At 34.5% G+C, this 17999-nt stretch overlaps 1 protein-coding gene across 2 annotated transcripts in view; it reads right to left on the bottom strand.

Annotated features, from left to right (window-relative positions):
- Window positions 1-1178: 1178 nt before the first annotated feature.
- LOC149781003 (116 kDa U5 small nuclear ribonucleoprotein component-like) overlaps window positions 1179-17999 on the bottom strand; it is a 91782-nt gene continuing 74961 nt past the window's right edge. For both annotated transcript variants that reach the window (XM_089938117.1, XM_089938118.1), the window contains exons 24-27: window positions 16984-17102; window positions 10970-11064; window positions 5133-5394; window positions 1179-3538 (exon numbers count right to left, since the gene is read on the bottom strand). In XM_089938117.1, the coding sequence (XP_089794243.1) occupies window positions 3443-3538; window positions 5133-5394; window positions 10970-11064; window positions 16984-17102 (572 nt within the window). In that variant the 3' untranslated portion in view covers window positions 1179-3442. The remainder of the gene's footprint in view (window positions 3539-5132; window positions 5395-10969; window positions 11065-16983; window positions 17103-17999) is intronic.

Here is a 17999-nt window from a genome sequence, read left to right as displayed (position 1 = left end):
ATTAAAGAATCAGTGACAGTCTACTAAGTTTTTTCATCCTGTGTAGGTTAAAAAATCAGTGACAGTGTAGTAAGTTTTTCATCCTGTGTAGATTAAAGAATCAGTGACAATCTACTAAGGTTTTCATCATGTGTAGATTAAAGAATTAGAATAGCCAGATCAGTGTTCATTGGGGAAATTGCTGAAAGACTGCACTTAGTATCATCAAACTGGCTGTTGGTTCATTCTGGTAATTAATCGTGTTTCATGATCACAAGTATGATGGTTGTGATGTGTATTTGTGTCTGTGTGTGTGTGTCTGTGTGTGTGTGTGTCTGTGTGTGTGTGTCTGTGTGTGTGTGTCTGTGTGTGTGTGTGTCCTTACACATACCATGTGCTGTTGAATACTGTAAACTTGCGACAGACAATCAACATGAAAGTAAGTTATCATTAACAATACAGCATCCCAAAATAACTGAAAGAAAGCAACCAATGAATCTCAATAGTAATGTCACAATAAAAGTAGGTCACTGTGATCTCAGTTCTAATACTGTAATGACTATAGCATCATGGACCTTTCGGATATGATTGTTTGTAAAGTTATAAAATTTGCTAAGAATATGAAAATATGCTTAAGAAGAGTAGGTCACTTTGACCAATACTTTATGATTCAACAACCATGGCTATAGCTGAAATGCATTTGTAAAGAAATAATTATGATAAACACAAAGAAATCTAACTGAATGAGCACAGAGTGAAATTGATTGTTTCTAGGAGTTAAAAGAACTGACCTTGATTTTAATCTTGATGTTGGTAAAATACTAAATGGTGCCAGTTAAGAGTAAAGATCTAAAAATGTAGATGTAAAAATTTGCACACAAGAGTAAAGAAATCCCTAAAAAAAAGACGTAAAAAGGTATTAGTACAAGATTAAAGATTTTAAAAATTCACATTTAAAGAGGAAATGTCAACAAAAAGCTTCATTGGCTATCAAGAGAGTGAGAGTGGGTGAGTTGGAAAGGGAGATAATTTCAAGCACATAATTCTTGACAAACACTTTCCCTCACTGTATGACCAACTTCTTCACTTTTAAAGAATAGACATTAGAGGTACCTAACATTGAATCCACATTATTTTCAAAAGGATCAATAGATAAAAAAATAAATTAAAAGAACCCAAAAAAACAAATAATAGAATGATAAGATATTCATGGTTTATTGTAGACATGGTACAATGCCATCTTTCAAATGAAAATGACCGTCGGTTATCATAATAGGTATCATGTAATATATTACAAATGACAATGATTCGGATCTAAGTTCATCAATATGACAATGTAATTTATACAAATCAAAATGGCTAAACTATCACCTACTAGATTTCTGTGTTCATCTTGGGCACCACATCTGATCCCTATTTTTCAAGAAAGCTGCCTTATTTGTGCCCATAGGGACAAATGAAAAAGACCTCAGAAAATAAAAAGAGATTTTATGGCTGATTTAGACTGAATGAATTGTGCACATTTAAATAAGTGGACACCTTGATAATGAAACACAAGATGATCCATTTCTTTGGCTGACAAAAATAGTTTATTAATTTGGATTATCCTGGGTAGCTATCATAAGCACATTACTGATGATGATCATAGTTAGAAAACACAATGAAGAGAAGATGAAATCTTCAACTAGAAACCTGCTGCATGTTATCAGAGGGAGGAAAACGTGTAGATTCAAGTGTCAAAATAAAATTCATGAGTGGGGTCTTTAATTAAGCATGAGGAAATCTACAGAGAGGAAGGCTAACGTCAAGGGAGGTAATCCTGAATACATCTTTATAGCATCAACTGGAAAGAATATTTGACATCCCACCAAGATGCAACTTTTTCACTTTGTTGGGACCTTTCGGCTACATTCATTCCATTTATGGAATGATCACTGAGATCAAGAGCATAATATGAACATTAGTACAAACAAAACCTGGTAGCATAGAGTTTCCGACAGGTAAGGATTTCCATTACTTGTCAGAATCAGTAATCTGACAGATAAGGGCTTAGATTACTTGTTAAAATCAGCAATCTGACAGATAAGAGCTTAGATTACTTGTCAAAATCAGTAATCTGACAGATAAGAGCTTAAATTACTTGTCAGAATCAGTGATCTGATAGATAAGGGCTTAGATTACTTGTCAGAATCAGTAATGTGACAGAGAAGGGCTTAGATTGCTTGCCAAAATCAGTAATCTGACAGATAAGGGCTTAGATTACTTGTCAGAATCAGTAATCTGACAGATAAGGGCTTTGATTGCTTGTCAAAATCAGTAGTCTGACAGATAGGGGCTTATATTACTTGTCAGAATCAGTAATCTGACATATAAGGGCTTATATTACTTGTCAGAATCAGTAATCTGACAGATAATGGCTTGTATTACTTGTCAAAATCAGTAATCTGACAGATAAGGGCTTAGATTGCTTGTCAAAATCAGTAATCTGACAGATAAGGGCTTAGATTGCTTGTCAAAATCAGTAATCTGACAGATAAGGGCTTAGATTGCTTGTCAAAATCAGTAATCCAGATCAGGTCATAATATGAAGCAGGTTGGATAAAAATTAAAAAATTCCCATTACACATGATTAATATTAATATTTAAGTCTATCATCAATATGGTTCCAATCTTTTTCCTCTCTCTCTTATCTGGTTCATTTACAAAGACTACATTATTATACATTAGCAAATATTTCTTACATGTTAAACAAAGTATGAATGAACTGCCATACACAGATAGAATGGCAAAGATTTTTAAAAGAATTTCCCAGTTTTGAAAGAGGTCTTGAATCTACATTAGCAAAAATAAAAAAGTATGGGTTTATTTAGCCATGTAGGCCGCTCAAATCTGCATGTATAAATAGGAATATTAAATTTTTCTAGTAAAAAAATGTCAGTTTTTAGTTTTAATATGCACCGCCTCCCAATTTTAGACTTGAGATTCGACATAAGAATGCTAAAGTTAGCTTTGGGTTTCTGTAATGGTATATTTAAACTTCAGGTTTCTGTATGAAAATGCTCAATTTGAACTCCACTGTACTGTTAAAAAAAAAACCACAAATAAAAATAAAAAAACATATTTAGTTTACAAATCATAAAAATAAGTCTCTAACTGCTGTTAGAAAACTGTAATGCCAGTTGGCTGTACTTTCAGTGACTTTATGCCAGTAGGCTGTACTTTCAGTGACTTTATGCCAGTAGGCTATACTTTCAGTGACTTTATGCCAGTAGGCTGTACTTTCAGTGACTTTTACATATCATTAGCATGCAGGTAGGCATTGATCTAAATTTAAGTTTCACATTCATTTTAAATGATCAATCTTTGACATTAAGCACTACTGTGCAGGTTACTCTCAATAAACTATTAAATGTTTTAATACATCAGTTATCTCTCCCTAGATCAGTTATGTCCCCCAAGATCTTCACATTGGATAGTTCAGCATGACATCTTGTTTGGCTAACTCTAACAACATAGGGTCATCGAAGAATTTGTTGATGCTAACATCTTCACTCAAGCCCTGAAAACAAAATAAATAATAATAATAATAATAATAATAATAATAATAATAATAATATTAACAATAATAATAATTATATAATAATAATGTGTTTGTGGAACTCGTTTATCAACCACCTCGATTTTCTTGTCAGTATAATCCCATATCCAGCTTTCATACACTCACACAAGTCTTTACTGACCATAATGTCTAAGTGGTGAGACCTACAAGATAGGAACTCTGAACACGTCAGTCTATGAACTTCAGACCTGTAAGATAGAAACTCCGAACATGTCAGTCTATGAACTTCAGACCTATCCTTAGTTTTAGTTGAAGTGATGATAAATATATGTGACTTTTAAACTTGTAACACAAAACTTTAACACTGGGTTTTTGTCCCAGTTGAAATTCGCCTAAACATGTAAATATGTTTCAATAACCTACATAATGGCAGATATATTTCCTAAATAGGAAAAGAAAATAGTAAAACCTGTCTACATCAGCCAACCATGGAAAAGGCCAAAGTGGCCTTTGTAGACAGGTGACCTCTGTAGGCAGGTTCAGCTCTCAAACTTGATTCATGACGAATGCAGTGAAAAACATTAGCATTACTAGCATAAACAATATTATTATCATTATTTTGCATGCATTACTATCAGTAGTATTATTCTAGCAGGATACATGTATTTAGCGCAGGTATTTAGCAAAAACAAACAAATCAAAATAACAAAATATTTCACACAAAATTTCTGTATCCTCACTGTAATTCCTTCCATACATTACATCAGCACAGATTCTCCCTTCAGTGTCACATGTGCTGAAGTCTGATCAATTTTGTGCAAATACTTTAATTTGCACCCAAACTTTACCCAGGGTTAGGAAACACAGGGCTGACTTCTTGTAGGCCAGCTGGTGTAGTTAGGCATAAAAACAGGTGTTCACACTTGAAAGATTTGATGGATTAAGCAATTGCTCACACTCGGTGATCAAAAGGCAGTTAGCATTTATGAGAGACGTTTGAAGATTCCAGAATTCAAAGAAGCTTCCTGAGGTAAGTGATTCATGTAATATACCTTTATATATATATATACTATGCCTTGCTCATCAAACAAAAGAAGTTTAATCTGCATACTTGGAGTGGTCACTGCTGATATATTTCAGTGACTCCAGAGGGAAGTGTGAAACCCGTGCACGGTCGAGAAAATCATGGCTGCCAACTGCTGAAGACAGGGTGAAACCACTTCTCAGTTAATGCATGCATGCACATTGACTAGAGAAGGCAGGATGAAACTACTACTCAGTTAATAAACACATGCATGCTGACTACAGAAGCCTGTTCCCACCTTGTTCTTGGTTAAGAAATACATGGCCACTGACTGTAGAAGACAGGTGATAGATGATTACATGACATTTGTATAGGAAATTTGCCAGGAGGAAATTAGAATGGTCGTTCTGACCAGGCGACCGCTGAACTCATGTGGCCATTAGGACAGGTTTGACTATCGACAATGTGGCAATAAAAGTGGTACTGCTACTGAGATGATAATAATTTTCTTCCACTGATACATTTTAATATCACATTATGAAATATATCATGAAATGTATTTATACAAACCTTTCTTCTGCGTGTCTTAATCATAAACTCCCTTGCCAAATGAGTTGCTGGCTGGGGCTCAAGTGGTCGAATAATGATGCTTTTGTCGAGAGGATCTCCTGGTACGATCTGCCAGTGGTGGAATACCGAAAGACAAAATGCCTGGCCCTGCGTATGTGTCCTCAGATCTGTCTCAAAACCGAAGGAGTCGATAGTGGGGATAAAGGCCTTAATAGTGTACAGTGGTGAACCTGCAACCGGGGCATCCTGTGTCACGTGACCTCTGTAAAAAAGGAAGTAAAATATATATGCAAAATTCCTTCTTTAATTCTTCTCTGAATAACTAAATAAATAAATAAATAAAAGTTATAAGAATTCATTACAGCTAATATTTCAAGACCTGAAAAATACATGTTTCTAACTGATAAGATAGCCTTCTTACAATATTTTAAAGTCAAATAGATATTTTCATTTAGATCATGCTAAATTATCTGTGCAATTAAGTTGATTGTTCCAGAAAAGATAACTATTTGCAGAAAAGATTTTTTTTATCTCCATTCTCTCAATAAATGTAAAGAACATTTGGTAAAGATATTATGTATTAGCATTTGGTAAACCAACCCTGACCATGACAATTTTTATCTCTACCATCAATGGAAATCTTTCACATCTCAAAGTCAAACTTTTAACAAAGTTTGATGACATTAGTTCCACCATTGCAAATGAGATATTAGCCATCTCACACATCATGATTAAGTTCCATGACATTAGCCACCACTGCAAATGAGATATTAGCCATCTCACAGATCATGATTAATCATCTCACAGATCATGATTAGCCATCTCACAATTTTTTCTCTACCATCAATGGAAATCTTCCACATCTCAAAGTCAAACTTTTAACAAAGTTTGATGACATTAGTTCCACTATTGCAAATGAGATATTAGCCATCTCACAGATCATGATTAAGTTCCATGACATTAGCCACCATTGCAAATGAGATATTAGCCATCTCACAGATCATGATTAATCATCTCACAGATCATGATCAATCATCTCACAGATCATGATTAATCCCTGTGACTTTAGCTTTAGACCTTGTGCTATAGTGACTCCAAGAAGGGTTCCATGTACTCTTGTCTATTGGACTTTGTGGTATAGTGACTCCAAGATATGTATAATGACCCCTAGAAGTATTCCATGGACCTTGTAGTATAATGACCCCCAGAAGTATTCCACGGATTTTGTGGAATAATGACCCCTAGAAGTATTCCATGGACCTTGTAGTATAATGACCGCTAGAAGTATTCCACGGATTTTGTGGAATAATGACCCCTAGAAGTATTCCATGGACCTTGTAGTATAATGACCCCTAGAAGTATTCCATGGACCTTGTGGAATAATGACCCCTAGAAGTATTCCATGGACCTTGTGGAATAATGACCCCTAGAAGTATTCCATGGACCTTGTAGTATAAAGACCCCTAGAAGTGTTCCATGGACCTTATGGTATAATGACCTGTATAAGTGTTACATGCACCTTGTGATATAATGACCCCTAGATGTGTTACATGTACCTTGTAGTATAATGTCCACTAGAAGTGTTCCTTATACCTTGTAGTATAATGTCCACTAGAAGTATTCCATGGACCTTGTGGTATAATGACCCCTAGAAGTGTTCCTTATACCTTGTGGTATAATGACCCCTAGAAGTATTCCTTATACCTTGTGGTACAATGACCCCTAGAAGTGTTCCATGGACCTTGTGGTATAATGATTGTTTGATTTGGATTTTTTACATAGTTTAAAAAAAAAAAAAATTCAGTCATATCTTTACAATGTATGCAGTGTGGCAGTTTATAATGATGTTGAGCACTGTGGCATCATGCTGCAGACATGTAGCATCATGTCCCACCCAGTCACATTATCCTGACACCAGGTCAGCCAGTCTTAACACTAACCTCTTAATGCTGAGTGCCTAGCAAGGTAGCTGTTAGTACCATTTTTATGTCTTTGGAATGACTTGGCCAGGGTTTGAACTCACAACCTTCTGCATCCAAGGCAGACAATCTAACCACTTAGGCCATCAGAAGTGGTCTTCTATTTCTGTTAGTTTTCTATGTATAATGTACAACAAAGTGTAAATAGCACAGACTTATATTTACCATCAGATAATACACTGACAGATTAGAGTCTACTCTGTTGATTCTATTTATATTTTAAAAAAGAGAAGTGAAAACCCAGATCAGGGTCTACTCTGTCAATTATATTTGTATTTTAAATACAAAAGTGAAGACCCAGATTGGGGTCTACTCTGTTTGTATTTTAAATAGAAAAGTGAAAACCCAGATCAGGGTTTACTCTTTCCATTCTATTTGCATTTGAAATAGAAAAGTGAAGAATTCTATTTGTATTTTAAATAGAAAAGTGAAGACCCAAATCAGGGTCGACTGTGTCAATTTACCTTAAAAGGACAAAAATGAAGACCCAGATCAGGGTCTATTTGGTCAATTCTATTTATGTATTCAAAAGAAATGTGCAAGCCTAGATCCATCTTCACTAGCCAATGGTTACCAATTCATTTGTTTTGCATGGACTCTTGGCACATGTGGCTAGTCAAAATGTTTGGACAAATGCCCTCTTGTGGATGAAAGAACTGTTAAATCAACTAAGGACAAAGTTTACTACACATGCAGAATATTCAATATGACAACTTCCATGATGCTCACATGCATTGACTTGGAAGAAAAAAACCAGTGTGAACGGTCTGAATTGCAGACACTGGTATCTGACATGTCATTGTTTATGTAGGATGAGATTTATTTCCAACTGTGTTCCTAGGTAAACAGAACGTGCAATGGATCAATTTTTCTCAGCTGCATCCAATAGGACATGTGAGCATTTGATAAAGCTTCAAACAGCTACTGTTATGGGTTCATGCAGATTGATGGGGATCGATGACACTTGGCAAGCGAAGATGGCCAAGATCAGGGATGGCTCTATCGATTCTATTTTAGTATTTTAAAAAGAAAAGCGTACATAGATACTACTCTGTCTATTCTATTTGCATTTTAAAGAGAAAAGAATACACATATACTGCTGTCCATTCTATTTGTATTTTAAAGAGAAAAGCGTACATAGATACTACTCTGTCCATTCTATATGCATTTTAAAGAGAAAAGTGTACTCAGATACTGCTGTCCATCCTATTTGTATTTTAAAGAGAAAAGCATACACAGATACTGCTGTCCATCCTATTTGTATTTTAAAGAGAAAAGTATACACAGATACCACTCTTTTCATTCTATTTGTATTTTAAAGAGAAAAGCGTACACAGATACTGCTGTCCATTCTATTTATTTTAAAGAGAAAAGTATACAGATACTGCTGTCGATTCTATTTGTATGTTAAAGAGAAAAGCGTACACAGATACTGCTGTCCATCCTATTTGTATTTTAAAGAGAAAAGCGTACACAGATACTGCTGTCCATTCTACTTGTATTTTAAAGAGAAAAGTATACACATAAACCATTCTCTTCATTCTATTTGTATTTTAAAGAGAAAAGCGTACACAGATACTGCTGTCCATTCTATTTGTATTTTAAAGAGAAAAGCGTACACAGATACTGCTGTCCATTCTATTTGTATTTTAAAGAGAAAAGCGTACACAGATACTGCTGTCAATTCTATTTGTATTTTAAAGAGAAAAGCGTACACAGATACTGCTGTCCATTCTATTTGTATTTTAAAGAGAAATGCGTACACAGATACTGCTGTCCATTCTATTTGTATTTTAAAGAGAAAAGCATACACAGATACTGCTGTCAATTCTATTTGTATTTTAAAGAGAAAAGCGTACACAGATACTGCTGTCCATTCTATTTGTATTTTAAAGAGAAAAGCATACACAGATACTGCTGTCCATTCTTTTTGTATTTTAAAGAGAAAAGCGTACTCAGATACTGCTGTCCATCCTATTTGTATTTTAAAGAGAAAAGCATACACAGATACTGCTGTCCATTCTATTTGTATTTTAAAGAGAAAAGCATACACAGATACCACTCTCTTCATTCTATTTGTATTTTAAAGAGAAAAGCGTATACAGATACTGCTGTCCATTCTATTTGTATTTTAAAGAGAAGGGCATACACAGATACTGCTGTCCATTCTATTTGTATTTTAAAGAGAAAAGCGTACACATATACTGCTGTCCATTCTATTTTTATTTTAAAGAGAAAAGTGTACACAGATACTTCTCTCTCCATTCTAATTTTGTTTTAAAGAGAAAAGGGTACACACAACTGCTCTCTCCATTCTAATTGTATTTTAAAGAAAAAAGCATACACAGATACTTCTCTCTCGATTCTATTTGTATTTTAATGTGAAAAACGTACACAGATACTTCTCTCTCCCTTCTCTTTCCATTCTATTTGTATTTTAAAAGATCAGGTCAAAATACTCAGGGCCACTGTAGCTCAGTTGTTAGAAGGTTGGACTTATAATCCAACGTTTTCAGAAAGACACTTAACTCTCATTCCTTTGGCATAAAATAGCCAATATGTGTTAAAAGTGCAGTTAATACCAAGAAAGAAACAACAAGAGAATACTCTGTCCATTCTATTTATATTTTAGAAAGAAAATGACAACATAGCAGGGTCTACTCTACTCTATATTTTAAGAAGACAAGTGAGGCAGATTGGGATCTACTCTGACCGTTCTATTTAAATTTCAAGCAAAATTGTGCAGATAGATCAGGGTTTAATCTGTCCATTCTATTATATTTTAAGGAGAAACATGTAGACACAGATCTAGGTGGAAGCTGTCCATTATGTTTTTATTTTAAAGAGAAAGATGTAGCCAGATCAAGGCAGACTGTCCGCTCTATACATATTTTAAGGCAAAGAGTGTATACAGATCAGATTCAACTCTATTTTAGGAAGAAATGTATAGGCAGATCGGAGTCAACTATGCCCTCTTTATTTATATGTGTGTGTGCATGATTTGGATTTTTAATGTAGTTTTAACAATATTCCAGTCATATCACTACGATGTCTGCAGTGTGGCAGTTTATAGTGATGTCTAGCACTGGGGCATTATACCCCAGACATGTAGCATGATGTCCCACCATGTCACATTATCCTGACACCAGGCCAACATATCCTAACACTAACCTCTTAATGCTAAGGGCCTTTTATAAGTCTTTGGTATGTATCAGCCAAGGCAGACACTCTAAACACTAGACCACAGGGGTGGTTTACACTATTTACATTTTGAAAACAAAAGTGTAGACATATTAGAATCAACTCTATCCATCTATTTATGTTTCAAGATGAAATCGGGAAACAAAATCAGGCTTCAATCACGTCTCATCTATTGAAATTTTAAGAGAAATGTCTAGAAAGATTGGGCTTTACTCTGTCCAATCTATTTATATATTAAAAAGAAGTGAAGACAGATCAGTCCTTACTCTGTCCAATCTATTTATATATTAAAAAGAAGTGAAGACAGATCAGTCCTTACTCTGTCCAATCTATTTATATATTAAAAAGAAGTGAAGACAGATCAGTCCTTACTCTGTCCAATCTATTTATATATTAAAAAGAAGTGAAGACAGATCAGTCCTTACTCTGTCCAATCTATTTATATTGTACAAAGTGAAGAACTGGAGAAATATCATTTCTAAAAGCTGTAAAAAAATACAACCCAAAATAAAGTAATTTGACAGCATATATAAGACAGAATGATGACTTCCACATTGTAACGTTTGTGGCATGGATCACAAATGAAACTGGAATCATATTTGTGAACTTTCCTACACATAAACCAGTATAATAATAGCTATTCAATAAAGCATATACCTTCTCCTTGCCAGGACTGTATATACAGCTGAAACACAGTCTGCCGGTGCCATAACCTCCACAAAGTAGTATGGTTCCATCATACGTGGAGTAGCCTGAAACAGATTGGTCATTCCGATTGAAGTCTAACCATCAATTACAATAAATTTCATGGAATTATATCTCAAACTTGCTCTCCTGCCTGACAGATACATATTTGCTTTCACTTTAAAATGATCCTGACCTTGACGGAAGGTCAAAGGGACTGTAGGAAAGAATGAATAGCATGGTAATACTTACAGAATCTACAGTATAACTGTGATAGCGATCCCTTCCAGGCTGTGTTTTCATGATCATACAACAAAAAAACTTTAACCAAAAATGTAACTGAGAGGTTAAAAAAATGACCCTGACGTTGCCTGAATGTCAGAACAATATTTGGGGTATACTGATATATGAAAGAGCCAAACTCCATAAATTAACAGTACAAGATTCTAATCTCTCTGAGTTTGGGACCTTAGACCATACAGATAATCTTTAACTACAAATTTAACCCCGATTTTCAAATGACCCTGATTTTGCCTGGTGGTCAGAGAAGGTAGGGGTTATATGAATATGAAAGGGCAGAACTTCCTGAATATACAGTCCGAGTATGACAGTAAACCTTCCTGAATATACAGAGTATGACAGTAATCCTTCCTGAATCTACAGTCTGAGTATGACAGTAATCCTTCCTCAATATACCGAGTATGTATAAGTCTTGGGTCTAATTCAAAAGTATTTCAATTTGAATATTATTTCGTTTAATGGCTTCTTTTCAAGTATTTTTTTAATTTCTAACTCTTAATCCATAACAAAAAAGGCCAAGACAAGTCACAGTCAAGGCCAGTCTGCAAAGACACTTTAATTTTAAGTGTCTAAAATTTGCAATTATCTTTTGTCAAGCTAGATGAGCATGTGTATTGCAGAACACAATATATATATATATATATATATATATATATATATATATATATATATATATATATATATATATATATATATATAATTACTCCAAAGTAAAACTGTATAAATAAAACATTGTCACAGCAAAATGATATACAGTGCAGAGAGTATAAGCATAACAAGTTGAGGGAGACAACTCTTCTCACATTCTTGCAGCAATAATGACTGAAAAGGATCATTTAGAACTCATCTCATGCATGCGGATGAACACCCCAAAAATGAACTCCACAATGATGAATCCCTAATTAAGACCACAATTTGATAGCCAAGATGATTTTGCACTGATTTATATTTAATTAAAAATTCCATATTGGAATCAATCCCGAATTCAGAATTACAACTGTGACTTCGAGTCCTTAATGCCTGGAGCACTGCAATGTTTTGCAGACAGTGCATAATAAATAACAGGGATACAACAAGCCGTAATACTTTCTTAATTCCTAAATGTGTAGTCACTTTTTGAAAGGCATATACAATGTATATTTATGATAGGCCAAGTAAAGATATGGATTAATGCAATTGTCATTCAATATTTCCTTTCAAAAATCTATAGTCTCTTTTTCTATGTACTAATTAGTGATAGAAAAACAGTTTTAACTGGTAAACAGACAAGAGGCCAGTCATCTGAATTAAAATCATTCCTGAACAAAAACCACTTCTACTCAGCCTGATTGGTGAACATGATGGGAAAGTGTTATTACTAAAACAAAAAATATTGAAAAGGCTGCCATCATTAGATACCTTCAGTACACATCTATAGTACTTTCCTACTAGAGTGAAAAACATGTTACTTCAATACACATGTACAATACTTTTCTACTAGAGTAAACAGCATGTTACTTCAATACACATGTACAGCACTTTCCTACAAGAGTGTAAAACATGTCGCTTCAATACATATGTATAGCACTTTCCTACTGGAGTGAAAAACTGTTGCTTCAATAAACATGCATACATGCCAACCCCTAGTGAGGAAAAAGTGTAATCCAAGTGGACAAAAAAAGAGTAATCCGAGCTGAAAAAGAGTGATCCACATAAAACACAATAAAATTCAATGAACATATGTACAAAATGATTTATTTACCCCTTCTGGTCTTTTAACATCAATTACTACCTCTAAATTTCATATACAGCACTTCGAGCTTTAAAAAGCAATAGTCTCTTATACTGCATTTCAAAATACTTTGTACCAGCTGAGATTATGATGAATGTTTTGCACACCAGTAGAGAACCAAGTGCTGGGTTACAGAGCCTGGGTCTGAATTCAATTTTTTGGGGTTAACAGTACTGAACAATCTCTCACAGTCAGCATTAGAATGGTAAAGAACCAATATTCCTTTCATAACCTGACAAAGAAGAGGAAATATATATCTTCCAGTTATTGGATCTTTTACTGGGAAATAAGGTGCCATTGCACATCAATTCCGTCCACATGAAGTACACTGTCAGGTAGAATGCCAACTTAATACTTCTTATTTATCAGCAGCCTTTCTTGCAGCAAGTTGCCTCTTATGACAGGGAAAACCTGATATGTACACTGATGGGAGACATTTTTCAAAACAGAATGCAACTCCTTTATGAATTCAAGTCATCACTGATGCATTATCAGCTGAAAACCCCATGCACTTCTGCCAACTTATGTTTTATCAAAGCATTATCAGTTTGATGTGATTTGGATATTTAATGTAGCTTTAACAATTTTTCAGACATATCGTTACAATGTCTGCAATGTGGTAGTTTATAGTGATGTCTAGCACTGAGACATCATGCCGCAGACATGTAGCATGATGTCCCACCCAGTCACATTATCCTGACACCAGGCCAACCAGTCCTAACACTAACCTCTTAATGCTGAGCGCCAAGCGATGCAGCTGTTAGTACCATTTCTGTGAGTCTCTGGTATGACTCGGCAAAAGCATTATCAAGTAAATAAAAAATGTTTTCTCCAGTGGAATCTGCTGTTGATTCTGGTAATAAAAAGAAGAGCACTCTAACTTTGCCGTTTTCGTTGTCAAAGTTTGTCAAAGTTTCTTACACAGACTGGGTACAACTTTTTGTCATTATAATCCCTGCTCCTGTCTGTTGCAATACTAAACTGCCCAATTTGCATGGCTGCTGCAATTTCAAGCTAATTATCTTCTGCTAACACCTAACAACATTAGACGATTTTGTTCTTGCACATGCATATTTTCTGCTATTTCGGAATCAGGAAACATTTGTTTGAACAAAGGACCAATGTAGTCTTCTACTGCTAGGGGTAGTCCATGTTCTGTCAAGAACTCGGTAAATAACTCCTCTGCATGTATTAATTCTGGTATAAGAAAGAATTTACAAGTTACCTTAGTATTGGAGTTTGTAAAACAAGCTAATTCAAAGGTTTCTTTGTTTTACCATCATGACCAATATTAAAATCCTTTCCACACAGCCTGCAGTGGGCATAAAGCTGCCCTAGAATTGAATGCTGTATTGTGTAATTCATGTATTCATCTTTGAATTGTTTTTTTGTCTTTTTCTAATCGATCTGTGAAATTTTTTGAGAAACATTTTTGCTCTAACACACGCTTCTATTAGAATAAATCTGACTTGACTTTTAGCGCCAAATACCTACAGACTGGTTCTGTATCAGATACGAATTAAAACAAAGGATCTGCAAAGATTACAAATTAGAAAACCAGTCTGTTCTCTCCTAACTAAGCCATGTAGCTGCTATAAATAAAAACCGAGGTCAAAAGTTTGAAAGGAAAAACCAGCATGTTTCTTGGAAATAGGGCAGCTGCTATAAATAGAACATAATACTGTTAGGGAAGTGCATACAAGGCAACCAATAAGCGTACTCTAATGTCATAGTTACACAGAAGCCGTCTTTTCTAGAATATGGTCTGAAAGATTAATGGAATGTTAATAAAAATGAGACAACAAATTATTAATTTTTGGGGAGGGGGATATATCGAAAATGCGTAATCCAAATATGTTTACACATACTGCATAATTTAATTTTAGAAAAAGAATAATGATTATGACAAAAGATTAACAGTTGGCATGTATGAACATGTATAGCACTTTCATACTAAGAGTGAAAAACTGTTGCTTCAATAAACATGTATAGCACTTTCACACTGGGCTGAAAAACTGTTGCTTCAATAAAAATGTATAACACTTTCATACTGGTGTGAAAAACTGTTGCTTCAATAAACATATATAGCACTTTCATACTAAAGTGAAAAACTGTTGCTTCAATAAACATATATAGCACTTTCATACTAAGAGTGAAAAACTGTTGCTTCAATGAACATGTATAACACTTTTGTACTGGACTGAAAAACTGTTGCTTCAATAAACATGTATAACACTTTCATACTAAGAGTGAAAAACTGTTGCTTCAATAAACATGTATAGCACTTTCACACTGGACTGAAAAACTGTTGCTTCAATAAAAATGTATAACACTTTCATACTGGACTGAAAAACTGTTGCTTCAATAAATATGTATATAGCACTTTCATACTAAGAGTGAAAAACTGTTACTTCAATAAAAATGTATAACACTTTCATACTGGAGTGAAAAACTGTTGTTTCAATAAACATATATAGCACTTTCACACTGGACTGAAAAACTTACTTCAATAAAAATGTATAACACTATCATACTGGAGGTTAAAACTGTTGCTTCAATAAACATATATAGCACTTTCATACTAAGAGTGAAAAACTGTTGCTTCAATAAACATATATAGCACTTTCACACTGGACTGAAAAACTGTTACTTCAATAAAAATGTATAACACTTTCATACTGGAGTGAAAAACTGTTGCTTCAATAAACATATATAGCACTTTATACTAAGACTGAAAAACTGTTGCTTCAATAAACATGTATAACACTTTCATACTGGACTGAAAAACTGTTGCTTCAATAAACATGTATATAGCACTTTCATACTAAGAGTGAAAAACTGTTACTTCAATAAAAATGTATAACACTTTCATACTGGAGTGAAAAACTGTTGCTTCAATAAACATATATAGCACTTTCACACTGGACTGAAAAACTGTTACTTCAATAAAAATGTATAACACTATCATACTGGAGTGAAAAACTGTTGCTTCAATAAACATATATAGCACTTTCATACTAAGAGTGAAAAACTGTTGCTTCAATAAACATGTATAACACTTTCATACTGGACTGAAAAACTGTTGCTTCAATAAACATGTATAACACTTTCATACTAAGAGTGAAAAACTGTTGCTTCAATAAACATGTATAGCACTTTCACACTGGACTGAAAAACTGTTGCTTCAATAAACATGTATATAGCACTTTCATACTAAGAGTGAAAAACTGTTGCTTCAATAAACATGTATAACACTTTCATACTAAGAGTGAAAAACTTGCTTCAATAAACATGTATAGCACTTTCACCCTGGACTGAAAAACTGTTGCTTCAATAAAAATGTATAACACTTTCATACTGGAGTGAAAAACTGTTGCTTCAATAAACATGTATAACACTTTCATACTAAGAGTAAAAAACTGTTGCTTCAATAAACATGTATAACACTTTCATACTGGAGTGAAAAACTGTTGCTTCAATAAACATGTATAGGACTTTCATAATAGAGAGAAAAACAAGTTACTATAAAACAAATGGAAGGAAATATGAAACATTAATATAAAAACCCGATTTCACAACTACCAACTATGGCATCTTTAATTGTATCTGAAGTAGGGGGCAAAAAACTGAAGTTTGTGGAACCCGGAGTGTCAACTGCACACTGATTTTGTTTGAACCATATATCTGACTTGTAAACAGAATGTCGACAATACCATCCAAGCCAGAAAAATGATAATTACATCTCTACTTACCAGTGCTGGTGAGGAACAAAACAAGTCATGTTGTAACACAGCACTGCTAGGATATTTCAAACAGCTTCACATGCTTAAACCATTATTCTACCCTATCTGCAAACATACCATTATTTTACCCTATCTGCAAACATACCATTATTTTACCCTATCTGCAAACATACCATCAAGAAAGCTGAATAAGCAACTCTTCTGGCTGTTGGAATTATCTGACCACCTCCCCTGTGAATCGGCTCTTGGGCAATAACTGCATCCAGGATTTTGAATTTCACATTTCGAATTGCTGAAAGAAAAGTTTTACAATTCTGATTAACAAAAGTAAAGTTAACAAAGCTCACTTATTATGTGCCATTACTGTACACAGTAAAATACATCCAGTCCAGAAATGCATGGTAAAATGCCATTAAGTTACACAACACTTTCTAGGGTGTACAAGTCAATGTTATGATGCTGCAGTAAAGGAAGGGAGGAAGGAAGGTAGGTAAGAAGGAAAAAGAAGGACACAAGAAACACATGAGAATATATATCCTTCCCAGAAGACAATATCAATCAATCGATTGGGTAAATTTAAATCTTTTCTGATGTACTTTGGATAGCCTACACTGATCTAAAAGCAACATTCGACTCAACTGGGCAAGCAACCTCTAGATTCTACTCAAGAGCATAGGACTCCTGACAAGGTCGTAAATGTAATGAACGCCCTCTTATGACTCCTGACAAGGTCTTAAACGTAATAAACACCCTCTTATGACTCCTGACTAGGTCTTAAACATAATAAACACCCTCTTATGACTCCTGACAAGGTCGTAAACATAATGAACACTCTCTTACAACTCCTGACAAGGTCTTAAACGTAATAAACACCCTCTTATGACTCCTGACAAGGTCGTAAATGTAATGAATGCCCTTTTATGACTCCTGACAAGGTCCTAAACTGAATTAACACCTTCTTATGACTACTGACAAGGTCGTAAACCTAATGAATGCCCTCTTATGACTTCTGACAAGGTCGTAAATGTAATAAACACCCTCTTATGACTCCTGACAAGGTCGTAAACCTAATGAACACCCTCTTATAACCCCTGACAAGGTCGTAAACCTAATGAACGCCCTCTTATGACTCCTGACAAGGTCCTAAACCTAATGAACGCCCTCTTATGACTCCTGACAAGGTCCTAAA

This window comes from Sinohyriopsis cumingii, chromosome 16 (assembly GCF_028554795.1).
Source record: "Sinohyriopsis cumingii isolate HCF-2022 chromosome 16, ASM2855479v2, whole genome shotgun sequence".
Lineage (NCBI taxonomy): Eukaryota > Metazoa > Mollusca > Bivalvia > Unionida > Unionidae > Sinohyriopsis > Sinohyriopsis cumingii.
The sequence above is the reverse complement of the archived record's forward strand: the minus strand, read 5'-3'. Positions and strand labels throughout refer to the sequence as shown.